The following is a 19,614-nucleotide window of genomic DNA, read 5'->3' on the forward strand; positions in this document are numbered from 1 at the left end:
TATGTCTGTCTATCTATCTGTATGTGCATACATGTGTGTGTAGATATATGTATGTAAATATGCATGAACACTTGTGGATTTGTTGAGATAGGTGGTCGGTGGTCAGGCCTGGCCAAAGTGTGTGTGTGTCTGTGTGTGTCTCTGTGTGTGTGTATGTGTGTGTGTTTGTATGTGTATGTCTGTGTGTATCTGTGTGTGTCTGTGTGTGTTTGTATGTGTGAGTCTGTGTGTGTCTATGTGTCTGTGTATATGTCTGTGTTTGTGTGTGTGTGTGTCTGTGTGTCTCTATGTGTGCTTAATCTCTTTCTTCCTTTTCTCTTCTCTCTGGCTCATGAAAAGTTAACAAACTCCAAGTCCTGCCTCTCCCCAGCAGGGGCCCTTGATCCAGAGAGAAACTACTACAACTTTTTTCTTTAAATCTCCTACTGTATCAGCATGTAGTCAAATTAGCAGAAGTCAGAGGCTTTTGGCCACAGAATAGCAAAGAGTTAAAGACAGAAAACTGCCACAAAAAAAAAAAAAGAAAAGAAAAAGAAAAAAAAGAAAGAAAGAAAGAAAGAAAAGAAGAGAAAAGAAAAGAAAGTAGCTTTTGGCCATGCAGTCGCTGACAGAAGAATTGCCAAAGGTAAAGCAGCTTTGGCCCCAATTGATCGATTGATCGATCCATACCCCTTCACTGTCTCAGTGAACCGGGTGCCTGGATCAATCAGCCTTGGGCAGTCCTGTTAATCTGATGACCACAGAGCCATTCTCCAAGAGTTTGGACGTGATGGAGTGTTCCAAGGGAGTGTATATGTACAGCAGTAAACAGAGTTCAAGGCAGCTGAGGCCAGGGAGGTTCTCAAAGATAAAGTGAGCACCATGTGAAATCATAATTTTTGCCCACAACGATTACTAATGAGGGGGACACCAGCCTGAGGCTGAACACACAGCTCTGGGCGGGCTTCCCACAGCAGTGTTTTCCATACAAGGCTGTGTGGTTCTGGCCAAGCACTTGTGGTAGTTGCTGAGTGAGGGGTGAGCCACTCCTTCTTAACCTCCTATTGACACTGCTGACTCTGGATTCTGACAACTTCCACACTCAAGAGACTCCCTAAGAAACGGGAAGCAAAGACTGGCAGCTATCAGACACAAGGGTGGCAGAGTTCTTCCTCCACTGGAAGTCCAGGTGACAGGCTGCAGCCCTCTCTCTGTCCCCATGCCTCCCAGCCTCCACATCAAACTTCTCCCTTGTCTGGCTTCCAAATCATGGAGTAAAAGCCTAGGCACTGCTATCTAGAGCTTTCCCGGGCCTTCCTGTACTGCCCTGTCCCTGAAGGAGAAGGGTTTGGAGAAGCCAGCCCCACCCTACCGAGAAGGCCCCGGCAGTAGCCTTCATTCAGAAGCAGTGGTGGTAGCACCATGATGGTTGCAGCTTCTGGCAGGACAAGGGATTGAGCACCTGCACTCCTCTCTGCTGATAAGACTGTTTGTACAGTAGAGATGGAGTTGGGGTGTGGCTGGGTGTGGCTGGGGACAGTAGTATCAATAGTGCAAGCCAGAGTGACATTTCCGTCTGCTGAGGTAGGACCGTCCAGGTGCTGGGTCTCCTTTCAGGGGTACTCTGCCCCCTCTTCCCATGATGCCTTTCACCCTCGCTGCTTAGCTGGTTCCTCTTCTTGTTCTTGCAGATGACCCCTGGCTGTAACCACCCAACTTGGAGCCTCTGAAACTCCCCATAAGCTTCCATGGGAGATGATCAGAATCTACGTGAAGGTCAACCCTGGTGATATCCCCGCAATACTATAGCATGTCAGGAACACTGCAGCAGTCTCCTTGGGCTCCATACCCTGCTCCTGAGACTTCCAGCCATTCCAGAACAGGCCCGGACAACCCCGGCCCTCTGTCCATCCTAGGTCCTAACATGCTTTGGCCTTCTCATCTGCCAGGCAGGTCTGTGCGCCCTGCCTCACAGAACCAGGCCTGTCTGACTGGATGTGAATGTGGTGCTGGAAGATTGGCTTAGCTATTATTTTTGCCTTTTCTTGGTCTTTTTCCCTATTTAAAAAATTTTAATATGTGCATGTGAGCATGTGTGCCTGTGTGCATGTGAGCATGTGTATCTGTGTACATGTGAGCATGTGTCTGTGTGCAAGTGAGCATGTGTGCCCGTGTGCATGTGAGCATGTGTGTCTTTGTGCATGTGAGCATGTGTGTCTGTGTGCAAGTGAGCATGTGTGCCCGTGTGCATGTGAGCATGTGTGTCTGTGTGCATGTGAGCATGTGTGTCTGTGTGCATGTGAGCATGTGTGTCTGTGTGCATGTGAGCATGCGTGCCCGTGTGCATGTGAGCATGTGTGTCTGTGTACATGTTAGCATGTGTGTCTGTGTGCATGTGAGCATGTGTGCCTGTGTGCGTGTGAGCATGTGTGCATGTGTGCATGTGAGCATGCGTGCCTGTGTGCATGTGAGCATGTGTGCCTGTGTGCATGTGAGCATGTGTGCCTGTGTGCATGTGAGCATGTGTGTCTGTGTGCATGTGAGCATGTGTGTCTGTGTGCATGTGAGCATGTGTGCCTGTGTGCATGTGAGCATGTGTGCCTGTGTGCATGTGAGCATGTGTGTCTGTGTGCATGTGAGCATGTGTGCCTGTGTGCATGTGAGCATGTGTGTCTGTGTGCATGTGAGCATGTGTGCCTGTGTGCAAGTGAGCATGTGTGTCTGTGTGCATGTGAACATGCGTGCCCATGTGCATGTGAGCATGTGTGCCTGTGTGCATGTGAGCATGTGTGTCTGTGTGCATGTGAGCATGTGTGCCTGTGTGCATGTGAGCATGTGTGCCTGTGTGCATGTGATCATGTGTGCCTGTGTGCATGTGAGCATGTGTGTCTGTGAGCATGTGTGTCTGTGTACATGTGAGCATGTGTGTCTGTGAGCATGTGTCTTTGCATGTGAGCATGTGTGCCTGTGTGCATGTGAGCATGTGTGTCTGTGTACATGTTAGCATGTGTGCCTGTGTACATGTGAGCATGTGTGTGCCTGTGTGCAAGTGAGCATGTGTGTCTGTGTGCATGTGAGCATGTGTGTCTGTGTGCATGTGAGCATGTGTGTCTGTGTGCGTGTGAGCATGCGTGCCCGTGTGCATGTGAGCATGTGTGCCCGTGTGCATGTGAGCATGTGTGTCTGTGTACATGTGAGCATGTGTGTCTGTGTGCGTGTGAGCATGTGTGTCTGTGTGCATGTGAGCATGTGTGTCTGTGTGCATGTGATCATGTGTGTCTGTGTGCATGTGAGCATGGGTCACAGACAGCACATATGCAGAGATCACAGGACAACTTGCAGGAGTTGGTTTTTGCCTTACATTGTGTGGGTTCCGGGGATTAAACTCAGGCAGCCGGGCAGTGGTGGCGCACGCCTTTAATCCCGGCATTTGGGAGGCAGAGGCAGGCGGATTTCTGAGTTTGAGGCCAGCCTGGTCTACAGAGTGAGTTCCAGGACAGCCAGGGCTATACAGAGAAACCCTGTTTCAAACAAACAAACAAACAAACCCTCAGGCCACCAACTTGGCAGCAAGAGTCTTTTCTTCACTGAACCAGGTCACCAGCCCCACCCCTTTTCCCTGTGTTTATGTTAAAATGACACCTCAGGCTGGAAACATCTTCCTTCTCACCTACTTTTACCCTTGTGGTTGTCCAGGTTCTGATTTCTTTATGCCTGGGGAGGAGTAGCAAAGATTCTGGCCTCCTTTTTAGTGAAGCCAGCCATCCACTGCAGCAAAGCACTTTTCTCCCAGTTCCTCGTGCACTGCCTGGGGCTTCTCATTGTACTCAAGTGCTCCGATCCTGGCTGTTATTTATTTATGTCCTGTTGTCTCTGGTTTGTCCAGTGTGAACCGTGTGTGTGTGTGTGTGTGTGTGTGTACACTAGAAGCCCTGCTTCTTGTGCACAGTCTCTCCAGACACCTGACAGGATACCCAAGTCTCATTAACCTACACATTTATCCTATGTAGGTAGGATCTGTCCTCACAGAGGAGGGTGAGGCTGCTTATGGAGGAATTCCAAGGGAAACTCTGGAATGGGATGGGGATCCTGAAACCCACAGCACCACCCCGGGTGTCTCCCCTGCAACCATGGGTACCCCTCCATTTCCACTTTGCTTTATAGGCCCCTAAGCTCTCACGGCTTGTGTTGAGCTACCTCTGCCACAGTAGTTACCATTGGCAGACTGGGCTGAGGTGCTGACTAAACAGCTGAGTTGCTGGGACACAGAGGCTAGGAACAAAACAAGAGTCGGCCCCTTGCACAGGCCCAGTCTCTGGAGCTGATACCCTAGGCCTGGGCCATGGCACTCTGCAGACTCCACTCACTCTGGTGAGTCTTGCCCTTACCCCTTCCCGGGTCTCAGGTGAGCTCCCCACTTTCTTCCCTCCTGCCCCCCTAACCCCATTCCTACCAGCTTCTGTGGACCACACCACACCTCTGAAACGTTTATTTACAAGGCAGCTTTTCAGAGGCCCCACCACAGGAGGACCTGCAGGGCACAGGAAGCAGGGGCTACCTGGAGAGGAAACCTGTTACAGGAGACTTCAGGCTGGCCCCAACTGCTTCATAAACAGCCCTGAGATCCAGGGCCAGAGATCTTGGCAGCTGAGAGCAGGGACTTTCATCTGGTTCTCTAAGCTACGCCTAGGTAGTATCTTTTTTTTTTTTTTTTTTTTTTTTTTTTTTTTTTTTTTTTTTTGGTTTGTCTTCAGTGCCCTATCTAGGGTAACTAGACACTCATGTTTTCTAAGCAAAAATCATACAATATGTGAGGAAAAGAAGCTGGGCTGAAGACCCAGTCCTATGGCCTAAGGTTGCTCTGTCTCTCTAGCCATCCACTGTGGCCAAAACAGCATAGTCTTGTCCTATGGCCTGTCTCACAGTGCAGGTATTATCATGGTACAGTCTGGCAAGGCTGCAGATCAGGGGAAACCACCACGGAGAATCAGGCTTGTTACAGCCCTTCCTCCCCCCCCCCCCCCCGTGTCACCAAAGCCACCTGGGGAAGCCCCAGGGATGATCAGCAAGAGAGGAAGCAAGGTCCCTACAGGTGAGAGCCTTTATGTAGTTTCCATGGGAAAGGCCAGACAAGGTCATTGAGCAGACATAGGCTGGGTTTGTACAGATGATGAAGAGGCCAGCTTGGGAACTTTGGAACACTTGTCCCTCCAGAAGGGACAGGCTAATCAACATTTCTCAGACAATGGGTGGGGCTGAAACACATTCCACAGGATGGATAGCTGGCCATCCACAGACAAGGGAAGTCCTTGCCACCTCATTCCCTAAAGACCTATCAGTTTAAAAGTCACACTGTTCTACCAATCATATTGTACCTAGCTGCTGTTTCTCTGTGCTACCCCTGGAAACTGTATAAAGGTCCAGAGAACGAGCTGCCTGGGGTTGCCACCTCTCCTTTGGGTGCAGGATGACCCCCAACATGTTGGAACAATAAACCTCTTGCTTTTTGCATCAATTCTCGGCTCTGCATGGTTCACTCAGGGGGTCCCTGGTAGGCTAAGGCTTGTCAGAGACTTACAATAGTTTTCCAGACTCTGAGGTACAGGAACCAATCATGGTTGACCATCATGAACTCTGGGGTCACAAGCTGAAGACATGGTGTGGGTTGGTTGATGTAGGTAATTTTATAGACTCTGCCCTGTAGAAGCCAATTTTAGCTCTGGGGTTCTAGGGACCATTGGTCCAGGGTATAAAGGCCTCAGAGGACACTTCTAGGTGGTGTGACCATAGCTAGCAGAAAAGAAGATATTCAAAAGACTCATTTTTTCCTCTCATTGACTCTCAGACTATTGAAGCAGTGGACCCCAGGGGACTGATATTACCTCAGAGTTCTCAGCCCTTGAGAGAAGAAAGCCTAAAGCATAGACCAGCAAGAAGAGAAGCTGTTCTCCTGAAAAGAGACTTCCAATTTGTCAGGCCACTTCACAGGAGAGGTGGTGATGGGTGGGACCACACCTTACCCAGGACTGCTGAAATATGCATACCCCTGCCTCTGCTTAACTTCACCGTCAGGTCAGGACTAGAAAGATGGACTTGCTGGATATCTGCCCCCTTTCCCAGTGTGGCCATTTGCAGACTCCATTCTAGTGAGTCCAGCCCTCAACACTTCCTAGGCTTCAGATGAACCTTGGCACTTTCCTTCCTACCTGCCACACCGCTTGGCCTATCCCTGCAGCTTCTGTTGACACACCTTATTCCCCCGGACACTTCTGAGGCAGCGCCTCAAAGGCCTCAGGGGTGGGACCTGCAGGGCAAAGGTCTCGGCACCCAATCTGGGGTAATTAGACATTTACTCGCATCTCTCAGGGAAAGTCATATAGTACATAAAACTGGGCTAGAAACCAAGCACGGTGGCCTAATGTTGCCTGGTGGCTCTAGCTATCCACCTGAAGAGACAATGCAGCCTTGTCCTGTGGCTCACAGTGCAAATACTACCCTGATGCAGGCTGGCAATTGAGCTTTTCAAAGATTAAAAATTAAAAAAAAAAAAAAAAAAGTTAAATTGCTTCCTCTGGGGCTGGAGTCCAGACTGAGTTTGTTGGGCACAGGCTCCAACTCTGAGTCCAACAGTGCAATGGTTAACACTGATTATTAACTTGACGGGATTTCGAATCGCCATGGAAATGGACTGGGTTGAGGTGGGTAGACCCAGCCTAAAGTTAGGGAGCATCATCCCACGGCCAGTGGTCTCAGACTGACTACATAAAGCTCAGAAAGGAAGCTGAGCGTCAAGCATCCATTGCTGACACAGGGTGACCGGCCACTTCCTCACTGCAGACACAGGGTGACCGACCAACTCATGCATCTGTCTTTCCCACCGTGATGGACGGTACACTGAAACCAGGAGCGAAAATAACCCCTTCTTCCTTACATGGTTTCCTGTCAGGTGTTTGAGCCGAGCACTGAGAAAAGTAACTGGTGAGCTTCAGATTGGCCAATCTGAATGTAAATTGCAAACTCCCAGGTCACCGGTTCCTGAATTTAGGAGTTGGCTCCTCCTGGAAGGATAAGGGAGGCTTCAGATACCAAATTATCAGAATGAAATCATGCTCAGGACAGATGTGGCAAGATTTCCCCTGTCTAATCTATTTAAATATTAGTGCAGCAGGAAGCCTGTGATTGGACAGGAAAAAGGGAGGCGGAGCTAAGAGTTGCCAAGAGAGGGAGGGCCGCAGGGAGAGAGGAGAGAAAAGAATCTAGATGGAAGACAAACAGAATAATTCAGAACCAGCGTGGCTTTAAGTAGCCACAGGTAGTTATGAGTATCTTAGGGTTAGAATAATTGGGATAATTTGTCTAAATTGTGTGGGCATCCTGTGTATTAAGATTTTATTAATATATAAATCTGATTGGTTAACTATAAGCTTTAAAAGTTTTGATTTTACCGGGTTATTGGGTATTGTAATATCTAACCGAGAGGTTGACAGTCTTGCATGGGGCTAGCCCTAGAGCCGTGGATGCAGCTACCACGCTGACATCTCAGGAGCCCCTGGGCCGCAGGGTCTGCAAAATGGAAACACCTGGCTGGGGCCATGTGGCCCACTGGTGTTGGGCTTAGCGCCAAAGTGAACCAGAGCTGGGAACACAGCAATCTAGTGTTGTGTGGGCTAGCTAAAAAAAGTAGCCTGGTAGAGCCACCACACCTGGGCTGAGAGAGTTGACAGCAGTAGTGCAAAAACTAGCTGCACAATTTTTAATATTTCCCGCCACAGACAGACTTCTATTGTGGGCTGCTGGCTACGAAGAACAGGATACCTTCAGGGTCCCACTGCACTTCTCATGTGACTTGAGTAAGTGTGGCTTGAAGGGGAAATTAGTGCTGATCCAGACGGGGCAACCCCAGGGTCCTCTATATCTCGATAGCCAGCTCAGGGAACACAGGGAACACGGGGCCATACAGCTGGCCCCAGGCATCCATTCATTCAGGTGGATGTGAACTCGGCCTGTGCCTGGTTGAGCCTGCATGCCCTGTGCTACTGTAGAACAGAACAAAGAGGATTCTGCAGTCACTGAGAAGGTGGCAGTGTCTCAGGCTCTGCTTGTGTCTCTGCTCCTGAATGTCCACCCACTCTGTCAGCACCAAGAAGAGCTGCTCTCAGGCCCACAGTGCCCAAATCTCATTTAATAACCACTCTGCCACCTCCCAGTAATTCCAGTGTCTAATTGTAAAATCACAGCTCCATTATTTGGTGCTATTCCAGGGCAGCCTGGGCCTTGTGTTTGGGGACCAGGCCCTAGATGTAGTCAGAGCAGAGCCAGAGGCCAACAGATCTAGAACAACACAACGGGCATTTTACTGGGGACACAGGCAAAGTAAGTATGGGCCTAGGTGGCAGAAAACTGACCCCTGAAATTTAGGTCAGAATGAAGGGTTTAGAAAGTGACCAGGAAAAAAAGCAATGTCAGTTAAGACTGGTCTACCTGATTTATCCCAAGGTGACACAGTTCTTGGGAGAAGAACTGAGGCCAGGACGAGGGCAGGGGGACTGGAACACAGCACTCGGCTTGACAGGCAGTCACTCCCATGAAGTGATGGGAGATGTTCAAAGAATCCTATTGGAAAAGATGCCCACAGAAACATGGGGCCCAGAAAATATGGCAGTGATGAAATCAATCACTGAACAGGATGAACAGAAACATCAGCAAGAGTGACCGCATCTCCTGCCAGTGAAGGCCCCTCTCCAAGTGACTATGTGACATGGGAACATAGTCACCTTGGAATAGCCATCATTGTTCTCACAGGACAGATGTTTGGTGAGATACAAGATAGAGACAAGGCATGTAACAAAAATATTTATTCCCTATGACAAGCAGAAAATAACTTAGAAATTTATTCTGAAGCCAGGGGAGTGGTTCTGTCACCATAGTGCATGCTTTATAGCATAAGGACCTACGTTCTTGAAACTGAGTTCATCCCCAGAATCTGCTTTAAAAGTTTGACTTAGTGCTACCCAGAACCTAGTCCCAACACTGAGAAGACAGAGCCAAGGGGGTATCTGGGGCTCAGGGCACAGTGGTAGACCAAGCTAACTGAATTGGTGAGCTCCAGGCTAGCTCGAGATGGTTAGCTACTATGGAACAAGTGCCGAAGACCAGCTTCGACAGGTCAGGTACACTGAGGAGAGCTGTGGAGTTGGGGATTAATCAATCCCGCAGCAGAGTTTTATCTGAAGGAGTAAAGCTTAAGTTCTCTGGAGCCTGCAGAAAACTTTCTGGGGCCGGCGAAACAGCGAAAGAGCAAAACCTGATTTTCTGGGGCCAGCAGAAAAAGAAGATAAAGCATGAGTATGTGTGTTTGTATGTGTGTGTACACACACACATACACACACACATACACACACACAGATACACATATACACACACATACACACATACACGCACATACACACACATACACACACACAGATACACACACACAGATACACACATACACACACATACACACATACACGCACATACACGCACATACACATACACACATACATGCACATACATGCACATACACACATACACGCACATACATGCACATACACACATACACGCACATACACGCACATACACACACAGATACACACGTACACACACATACACACATACACACACACATACACACACACATACACACACAGATACACACATACACACATACACACACATACACACATACACATACATACACACACATACACGCACATACACGCACATACACACACACACACAGAGGAGAAGAATAGAGAGTATTGGCCCACCCAGTCTGGAGGACCACGCAGGTAATCACAGTGCTATTTGGGAAGCGGAAATAGAAGGGCCAAGTTTAAGGCTTTCCCAAGATACAGAAGGAGTCCAAAGTTGACCCAGACAATTTCGTATGATTTTGCCTCAAAGTAAAAACAGAGTCTTGAGAACATAACTCAGGAATAAAGCACTTGCCTGGTATGGGCTAGATTTCAGCCCCAGAAACTTCAAAATAAAACCCACTAATGTCATATTCCTGTCTCATCACATGCACCCTGGCCCCAGGAGGCAGTGTTCTCCAGCCCTCTGGATAAGCAGGCCTAGGCTTAACATTTCCAGGACAGAGGCCTAAGGTTTAGATAGAGCTACTATGGGCTGACTGGAAAAGCCGGGAAGTAAGACATAGGGGCAGTGGTAGCTGTCATTGATTCAGACTTTGGATCACCACCTCTTAGTGTTGGGATGGAAGCAGATGACCCCATTTAACACTAAGAATGGCAAAGCAACTCCTAGACCCTGAGCCATGAGCACATCTCCACTGCTGTGTGACGCTGAAGCAGCCCAGGGCATCTGCCATGCCTGACATATGGAAGCTTCCCACCTAGGTCTCCTAGGTGTCTTGTCACCCAGGATTCGTGCAGTTGGAGGCTGTCTCGTCCTCGGTCACAGCAAGCCCAACTTCGGTGACTGGAAACCTGATAGTGTTCTCCTGTTGCTCCTGCTGCCAAAGAAACCCAAGGTGAATTCCTGACTCTCAGGCACCAAGCTGGGGACTGCATGGTTCTCGGGGACATGTAAAGCTTAGCTGTAGACAATGGAGTTGGCTCCTTCAACCAGTTGGAACCTCCTCCCCGATCCAAACACCCCTAGCAATGATACCTGGAAAGGCTCCAGCTCCCTGGCCACTGGGCCTGTAACAGAAGGACACTGAGTCATGGGAGAGGCTGAAGCAAGAGGGGAGACAATCACACAGCAATAAAAAAACCCACATTCTGGGCTTCCAGCTGTGTGATCTACCTCTAGAGTCTGACCCTCACTACCAGAAGAAGAAGTAAGCTTTGGACATGTGTCAAGACCCACAGGAGGCCCACCAGGTAAAAAAAAAAAAGTAGATCCCTGCCCACCTTCCTGAAGGCCAAAGTCAACCACTCACCTGCTTTGCAGTGTTGGGGAACCTGGAACCTGCTCACTCCTATGAGTGGGGACTTAACTTGGGAAGAAAGGGGAATAGGCTACCTGGCCCATCTGCAGAGCCTAGGGAAGAGGCCTCCTACATGAGGAGCACCCAGGGATGAGCACACAGAGGTATGCTTCCTCACTGACAAGAGAGTGGCCTTCCTGGCCATTGTTTTTTTGTTTTTTTTTTTTTTCTCTGAAGCATGACCCAGAGCTTCCCAGGCCTGATTTGGTCTGCAAGCTGGTCTCTAGAGCCCAACTCAGCCAGACACAGCTGAGACTGAACAACGAAAGGAAGGAAAGAAATAAGGAAAAGAAGGAGGAGGGAAGAGGGAAGAATGGAGGGTCCTAGAGAGGCCACCTGACAGCTAGGCTCTGAGGAAGGGCTCTACCACTAGCCACTATAGATCCAGACTTTACAAAGACCCTGGGACCACTCCTGGAGCCCTGAGCCCTGGAAGGATGGGTTGTTGCTCACTGGAATGCAGGTGTCTTCGCTTGTAAATGAGAAATGCAGCTATCCCAATTCCCACTATCACAAGTCCCAGAAGGATGGACAAGAAGACCCAGGAGGAGCAGGTGGTGTCTGTGCTGCTGGTCCCACGTGTTACTTCCTGTTGAAGTGCACTGCACCTAGGAGAGAGCAGCCATGGGACATGTTGGAAAACCTAAGCCGTGGGGACAGGTCAGCAGACTGGGCAATGTCGGGGAGCGAGATGGGGTCTATGCAATTCAGAACCTATCAGCTGGTATAACAGCTCTGAGATAGGACTTAGGTCGGTTACAGTTTTAAAGCCCTTCATGGGGAAACAGAGAAGAGGAGGGAATGGAGGAGCAGGGTAGAAATGGAAGCAAAAAAAGAGAGGAAGAGGAGGAGGAGGAAGAGGGAAGGAAGGAGGGAGAAAGAGAGGGGTGCTAGGGTCAAAGTTGGAGACTGAACTGACCTCAGTAAAGAGAGGATGAGTTGATGCCCTTCCCTAGGGATCACCCAAGGAAGCCTAGCTATCCTCAGAGATCCTGAGTTCTCAGGTTAGCTCTGGAGTCTGAGACCCACACTGAAGGGATCCTGACTCAGGTGGAGAAGGGGCCTCACCTGAGAACATTGTGGTGGTGCTTTGAATGAAAATGACCCCCATAGGCTCATAGGGAGGGGCACTATTAGGAACACCTCCTCGTTGGAGTAGGTGTGAGCTTTTGGAGGAAGTGTGTCACTGGGGGGTGGGCTTTGGGGTTTCAGATGCTCAAGCCAGGCCCAGTGTCAGTCTCTCCTCCTGCTGCCGATCCAGATGTATCCAGATATAGAACTCCCAGCTACAACTCTAGAACCATGTCAGCCTGCATACTGCCATGCTTCCCACATGACATGGGCTAAACCTCTGAATTGTAAGCCAGCCTCAATCACGTGTTTTCCTCTATAAGAGTTGCTGTGGTCACGGTGTCTCTTCACAGTCATAGAAACACTGACTAAATCTTACAATCAGCACACCCCCTCACCCCCAACTACAGAAGTACAGAGAATTTCCATATCTTTGACTTCTTGGTCCTAAGATCATACAGTGGGAACTGGCCACAGCCTGTGGAGTCCTTGCTAAGACTCCATATTGCTCTGCCTACCCAGGATGCAGCTCAGCTGGGTGTGGCTACTCATCTCCCAGGGGAACAGAGTAGTTCCTTCCCCAGGGTGCTAGTCACCTACTTGGTCCAGGGCAGGCATTCCTCCTGAGTCCCTCCAAGTGAGAAGGTCCCTGTTAGGCAGTCAGCACACACAGTGTCCTGTCTGTAAGTACCTGGGAAGTGAAGAGGGGCAAGCAGAGGAGCTGGGTTCAGGGTTGCAGGGACCTGGGCTTCCCTGGGGTGGGGCCTGGGAGCTGTCTATTCTGGAACCTTCCAATACATAATACTCTGTGGCTGGTAGAGGGAGCTGTGTTAGTAGATCGCACCGTGAGACTAAGTGAGAAGGGGCTGGGTAGTTTTAGGACATCCTAGACATGGAAAATCCTGCTATAATAACCCAGGGGGGCGTGGCCAGATGCCAGACAGAAGGCAAAGCCAGCCCTCACATCTAGGTGAGTAGTGGGGTTGGGGACAGTTTATGAGTCAGGCTTCCCACAAAGCATCTGAGCTGAGGCAGGATAGCTGAGGTTAGACCCGAGGCTGGATAGATGAGGTTAGACCAGAAGTGGAAGCCAATGGTGCTGCTCCAGCTCTCCTTCCCTCCTCCTCTGCCCTCTGTCCTACTCCTGACTCTCACCAGAAAGCTTTTTTCTTTCTGAATCTTCCAGATTCTGAGTTTGAGTTCGGCCTTTTCCTGTCCCCCTGTGCTCCCCTCTCCTCTCCTTAATCTTCTGCTGTCTCGCCCTCCTCCTGAGAACCTTAAGCACTCTCTCCTCTCTTGCCACCAGGACTGGTTTAGGGTGGGTGTGTGGGTGCCCTAGGGTTGGACAAGATTTCTGTTCTGTTCCTTCTGAAATCCTTAACCTAGAGGTTTTCTAGACCCCAGGCAGCAGGTGCACTGGAACAAGGGTGGCCTCCAAAAAAAACTTTCAGTAGGCCAGCTCACCTCTCTTCTGTACCCTCTGTCCTGGAAGGCAGGCCGTGTGTGGCAAGCATGTGGAACAGTGCTCCCCATTCTGCGTCTCACAGAAGTGGCCTGGGATGCATCTGCACACAGTGTCGTTCCTGCTGGAGCACTCTTGCCAGGTCAGCAGGCCCATGTCTGCCGTCAGAGACAAGGCCATGGGAGCACCAGCAAGGGATTTGGGGGAGCACCCATCCTCCAGCCGCCCCAATGTACCCGGGTCAGATTCTGCACAGCTTCACCTGCCAGAGGCTACCCACCACCTGCCCACTCACAGGAGGCTCAAGGCTGACCACATGTGATACCAGGTTTGTCCTACAGGGGGAGCCAGATAGCACAGTGTCTCTGAGCAGTGTCATAGAGCAGGTATAGGACTGATAGGGTCACAGAGTGGTTCAAGCCCCGGGACCTGGGTTTTGACCAAGTCTGAATCGTCCTTGCCTCTGTTTTCTCCTACTCCAGAAAGCAGGACTCCCAATCTATGTACCCACAGCCATGGAAGTGGATTTGGTAGGCTCTGCCATCCAGTAGGGATGGAATCTCAGTATCTTCTTCAATGGGAATGGCAGCCTTCTGCCTCTAGGTCTGAGCCGACTGTTTATGGGAACTGTGCTAATAGGTACAGAATCTCTCGGTAGGAGTGAGGCTGACCCCATGAGGGCACTGTGTGTGAGCATAGGGGTTCCCCTTCTGTAAGGTTGAGGTCATCTCCGTTTGCACACTGTGATAGGTACGGGGTCATCCTCAGTAGGGGGTGAGGACAACCCTCTGCACACACTATGAGTAAGCACAGGGTCATCCTTGTGGGGAGCGTGATGCCAACAGCATATGGGCACTGCAATAAATCCAGAGTCAACAAAAGCTAGTGTCTGGAGAGTGTGGGGCTGTGGTGGGAGCAGTAGTGCTGGCTACCTTACAGTTTCGAACATTCTAGGACCTGTGTCCTCATCTAAGTCTGCCCAGGCCCAGGCAGCCACCAGTCTGCGAGTGAGCCTTTCCTGGGTTCCTTCATATGAAGAAAATGTGTGTGTGTGTGTGTGTGTGTGTGTGTGTGTGTGTGTGTGTGTGACATTAATCCCCACCCCATGTAAAAGCCCCTTCACAGGCAGGGAAACTAAGGCAGGAAAGAGCCTCTCATCACCCACATGAACCAGATAGAAGGGGAGAAAAAGAAGCAGGACAGTGGGATCTCAGTGGCCAGAGGGGGCAGACAAACTGAGAACCTGCTCACAAGAGCAGGGAAGATCAGGAGCCAATGCCTGAGCTCAAGTGCTCCAGCACACCACACCTCCTCAGGAGCTCCTACCTGGATCACAGACTCCACAGGGCAGACAGTTGCTCAGGCCATTTGGATGGGCGGTATATGTCTGTGGAGGACAGGGGGCACACACTGTGCCTGTGTCCTCACTGCAGGCCTGCTTCACGTGGTAACCTGCGGCCAGGACCCACAGTTCCTCAGCAGGGGTGAGAGGTAACCTACAGAAGCCTTCCCTGTACCCTCATGTGGGTCCAGCAAGTACGGCACCAATGACAACTAAGGCCCCACAGGACTTGCTGGCCCATCCGCCTTCTGTGTGCTCTCTGTGAGCAATTCAGAAGCTCGGAGTGGGGCCTCCAACCACTCAGAACTGGCTCTGACTCCAACCCACTTTCAGTCTCTGCCTCTGGTTATGCTGACACAGAGCCTGCCCTATCCCCCAGGCCCACCCCAGGCAGTGCAGCTTCAAAGGTCCCAGACACTGAGGACTACAGGCTGCTGGGGACTATCCCTGAATTGAACACGGCAGCCATCGGACTGAAGACCCAGAGGCCCAGAGGCTCAAGACAGGAGTTCTTCCCTGGGCCAACACTGCCTCCTGGGAGCTCCTACCTGGGTTGCACATGGGGCAGCACTCATCCCCCACAGAGAACTCCTTCTGTCTGCACAAGGGCTGGGTGGAGATGCGCTGCAGCAAGTTCAAAAGGAAGACACACAGCACCTGGGAATGGGGTGAGTGTTGGAGGGAAAGATTCTTTCCATCCTTATGGCTCCCTCCCCAAGGCTGGCCCAGGCCTCAGTTCATGCTCTCCTTGCAGTAAGAAAGCAGCAGCACAACCACAGTGTCTCTGTAAGAAGGGGTTCTAGTCCAGCCTGCTTAACTTGCCTTCTGACTACATTGCCTGAGATATAGGACCTGAGAGGCAGCAGGGTCAGCTGGGGCTGGGAATAGGCTTTTCAGAATTCCGAGCCCCCGGGTGGGGGTAGTGGGGCTGACTGATAGTGTATCCTACTTGAGCAAACAGAACAGACACTCTGGCTCCTGCTAGTCTACCCTGATCTCTGTCTCCACTATATGAAGGTGCTTATCCTCAGGAACAGAGCTGCATGTGGTTGGCCTCTTGCTACAGGGGCTGTCCAGGGACAGCCAAGAGTCTGCCGAGGGCTACTATGCCCATGGCACCATCTCTGGCTCTTGAAAGAGAGCCACAGCAGGTGTCTGTGAGTGGAGGCCGGAGGTGGAGGGGCAGAGGCCTGGCCTGCCTGTAGCTCCCCCTCTCCCCCCAGCCTGAATTGTTCTCAATTATCTCCAGGGATTTGGAAAGCCAGCAACAAGAACTAACTGTCCAGACAGAGTCAAGAGACAGGAAATGTCTGCGGTGATCTGTGGCTGGAGCTTGGAGGCTGTAAAGGGCTCAAGAACTCACCAGCCTGAAGATGTTGTCTGTAGGGGCCTGGCTCCAGGGTGACGACCCCCATCCTGGGAGAGGTTCCATTTTCTTGATCAAGACACTGCAGGACAGGAGCCCCATGGGCTCTGGACCTCCTCACACACTCTCATGAGCCTCGGCAAAAAAAAAGTGAAAATGAAAGAGAAACGTAGTGTTTCTGACTGAGCTCTGTTAGAGGCAGATGGGGCGTACTAAGTACACCGGGGCGTGGTTCTAGAAGGGCCCCAAAGTCCAAACAAAGCCTCTGCTTTAGACACAGTACAGGGACACTAGCAAGTTCTTCCAGCCCGCATATATACCCTCTGGAAGTATGTCTTTCTCCCAGGTCACTGCAAACACCTTGAATTTTCTGACAGACTGAAATAGGAACCTCTCAGCCTCAGGGAACTGGGAACTTGATCTTCTGACCCACCTCCCAACACACCCCTCTGGCACGACCAGGACCCTCCCCTAGAAGCCTCTAGTCACTTCCCAGACACCGCCTCAGGGATATCCCCATTACCAGTGGCTCACTGCCCGGTTCTTCAGCCTATACGCTTCTGAGCATATACGGCCCTAGCAACAGGAGCCAACCTTTTATCTTCTAAGAACATAGCAGGACTTCTTATCATCCTTGAGCAGGCTCTGGGCATCTCTAACTGTCCCCTGAGAGGAACCAGGCAGAGCAGACTAATTTTCCTTTGGAGATGAGAATGAAGACTTCAAGTAGGACAACAGGGTATAGTATGCTGGGATTCTCTGAGCTCATGGGCCTCAGTGAGCCTGGAGGCGGGGCCTACTGTAGACCTAGGCTGTTGAGAGCTTTTGATACTGCTTCTAGGAATTTGGGATTTGTCACTGGGCTCAGACAGGAAGTCAGCTCAGATAAGAATATCAGAAACAGTGACCATGGGGTTTCTTTTACTACTGTGCTGAGTTACCACCATATGTGATCTCTTTGCTTACAACTTTACTTAATTACTACCTTGTGTGACCCTCTTGGTTACTACTTTACTTAATCACTCTCCTGTGTGATCTCCTTGTTTACTACTTCGCTTGATGACTTTGTCTTTGATCTAAGAACTAACCATGTTGGTTTTTCTTTTTTCTTTTTTCTTTTTTTCTTTCTTTTTTTTTTTTTTGGATATACCTAGAATGATATAAAAGCAGAAAGAACTAAGGCTGCTTCAGCCTCAGTACAGGCTCGAGTCGTGTTATAATTTTGTCTAATTGTTTTTCTTTTTCAAACCCCACTCCCTCCCTTGAGACCCTGTTGGCATTGAGCTGGCTTGATCTCTAGGCTCCAGAGAGGACTAAGGAACTCCAGAGGAACACAAGAAATCAAACTCCTCAAGATTCTTTGAACTGTGCTACTGCCTCTCTCCCCTCTACTGACAAAACTAACCACATATAATTGCTCCATCCAGCTGAATTGGTCACCACACTCTTAGGTTTGGCTGGCACCCCAGCCCTGGACTGGTTTTCCTCATAATCTAGTCCTGCCCACACCTAGATCACACCCTGTTCCAGTGAACCCTGGGAGCCAGGCTAGAGGACACCTGGCCCTGGCCGCCAACAGCTCTCTTGGATCTTGACTCAAGTTTTAATTACTATTGCAGTGATGAAACACCATGACCAAAAGCAACTTGAGGAGGCGAGGGTTGGTTGGGTTACACTTCCATATTGTAGTCCTTTACCAGAGGAAGTCAGGACAGGAACTCAAGAAGGGCTGGTGCCTAGAGAAAGGAGCTGATGCAGAGGCTATGGAGGGTGCTGCTTACTGACTTGTTATCTATGGCTTGTTCAGCCTGCTTTCTTATAAAATTTAGGACCACCAGCCCAGGGATGGCACTGCCCACAATGAGCTGGGCCCTCTCCCATCAGTCACTAATAAGGAAAATGCCTTACAGCCTGATCTTATGAAGGCATTTTCACAATGGAGATTGCCTCCTTTCAGGTGAGTCTAGCTTGTGTCAAGTTGACATGAAACTAGCCAGTGTTCTAGTCCACAGTCCTCCAGAAACCCACCCCAAAGGGACACGAAAGAATCCACTGTATGTTACAGAGGCTGTCCCACACAGCCATCTGTGTGCCTCTGTAGTAGACAATGCAGAGTGGACAGCCTCTGACAGTCCAACACAGTGATGTGGGGGTCTCTAGTGAAGAGGCAGATCTTGTACCCCATCCTACAGGTAAACACTGGGAATTGGCCAAAGCCCTACAGCTCACAGGTACCTCAGAACACACAGAAGGCTCTGGGCTGCAAGCATGTTTCCATGTCTGTGGGATCTTTGAGACATGCCCCAGGGTGGGAAGCCAGAGGATCCAGATGAACCCGGTACAGCCCCACAAGACCTCCACTGGGCTCCCAAGCCACCATTCCCAGTGATGCACAATCCAAGATCATCATTCCCTTGGGAAAACAGAAGCAAGATACACAGGGCTTATGGGCACCATGTAGTGTCTGGCCGAGTGGGGAATGCGCGGTTGTCCATCCCTCCACCACCGGACACCAGCATAAAAGCCTTGGGTCTGAGAAAGCCGGTCAGTGTCCCCTAGATGTTATCCGTGGTGAATATGGACGGACCTAAACAGCATGTCTTCACTGAGGTCTTCTCTGAGGCGCATTTCTACTCTTTAATCTCTGAAGGATTACTGTGTAGGACTACCTCATCACCTCCTGAATAAAAACTAAGGGTGACCTACTTGTTCAACCCAGGCTGTCCACTGCCAATCACCAGATGGCTTTGTTCAGGCCCCCAGTGACAATGCCAGACAGCAGAGACTGGCTCCGGGTCTTACCCACCACCAAAGCATTCTCTACTGCCTATTACCTGCTGGCTTCACCCCCTTATTTCTGCCACCTGACAGATGGAGGGATGCCAACATGCCTGGGCGTTTGCCTTCTGTCTCCATCTACTCTATGCCCATCCTGATCCCTTTGGCTGTCCCATCCAGACCCTGAGCCCAGAGGCCCCGAGCCCAATCTCCTTCCAGGTGCCCATCTGGTCCAGGGGTTGTGGAGGGCACCCTGGGTGCAGCTCTTCTGCCAGCTGCAGATGAGAAGCTAAGGCAGAGGAGATCTGATCACAGACACAGATGCCCATGCAAAGCCTCTGACCTCCACAGGGGCAGAAGACCCAAGACACAGCTTCTCCCCAAATCCTATCCCTGTCACTCAGCCGTCCTCTGGAGGACTTCCCCTAGTCCCACCTTGGTCTCTGTAGTGCTGATGTCATCCTGGTGTGCTGACTCTCATCAGGATGGCCTCCAGCATCTGGAATTTCCCCATTATATTTCTTCTTTCTTTTGTAGTGAGTGTGGGTAGCGAATTGGAAGAAACAGATTTTGATCACAGTCCTAGATGTAGGTGAGGTCCTAGTGTTCTCCTCACCCTA

The 19,614-nt window shown here is 50.4% G+C and overlaps 1 protein-coding gene across 4 annotated transcripts; it reads right to left on the reverse strand.

Annotated features, from left to right (window-relative positions):
* Positions 1-8,819: 8,819 nt before the first annotated feature.
* LOC117702121 (tumor necrosis factor receptor superfamily member 14-like) lies at positions 8,820-16,884 on the reverse strand. Of its 4 annotated transcripts, XM_076706381.1 has the most exons (9): positions 16,740-16,884; positions 16,214-16,351; positions 15,399-15,507; positions 14,835-14,960; positions 13,511-13,666; positions 12,647-12,737; positions 11,429-11,583; positions 10,654-10,685; positions 8,820-10,495 (listed from the first exon to the last, which is right to left on the reverse strand). In XM_076706381.1, the coding sequence occupies exons 2-9, from the start codon at positions 16,316-16,318 to the stop codon at positions 10,397-10,399; spliced, it is 873 nt and encodes a 290-aa protein (XP_076562496.1). In that variant the 5' UTR covers positions 16,319-16,351; positions 16,740-16,884; the 3' UTR covers positions 8,820-10,396. The 4 variants fall into 4 exon arrangements, 3 of the variants coding, with proteins under 3 accessions (XP_076562496.1, XP_034349319.2, XP_034349317.2); XM_034493428.2 differs by lacking the exon at positions 16,740-16,884 and having other exon boundaries at positions 8,820-10,492; positions 16,214-16,714; XM_034493426.2 differs by lacking the exon at positions 16,740-16,884 and having other exon boundaries at positions 16,214-16,712.
* Positions 16,885-19,614: the final 2,730 nt, after the last annotated feature.

The sequence above is a fragment of the Arvicanthis niloticus genome, unplaced genomic scaffold (assembly GCF_011762505.2).
Source record: "Arvicanthis niloticus isolate mArvNil1 unplaced genomic scaffold, mArvNil1.pat.X pat_scaffold_480_arrow_ctg1, whole genome shotgun sequence".
Lineage (NCBI taxonomy): Eukaryota > Metazoa > Chordata > Mammalia > Rodentia > Muridae > Arvicanthis > Arvicanthis niloticus.

Bases quoted from the DNA above. Each gene is read 5' to 3' on its own strand.
- LOC117702121 (XM_076706381.1), bottom strand. From the start codon at position 16,318: ATGGGGCTCCTGTCCTGCAGTGTCTTGATCAAGAAAATGGAACCTCTC. The intron at 13,667-14,834 runs GTAGGAGCTCCT...CTCTGACGGCAG, and splicing joins CTGTGGAGTCTGTGATCCAG to ACATGGGCCTGCTGACCTGG. The intron at 10,496-10,653 runs GTATCATTGCTA...TTTCTTTGGCAG, and splicing joins GGGAGCTGGAGCCTTTCCAG to CAGGAGCAACAGGAGAACAC.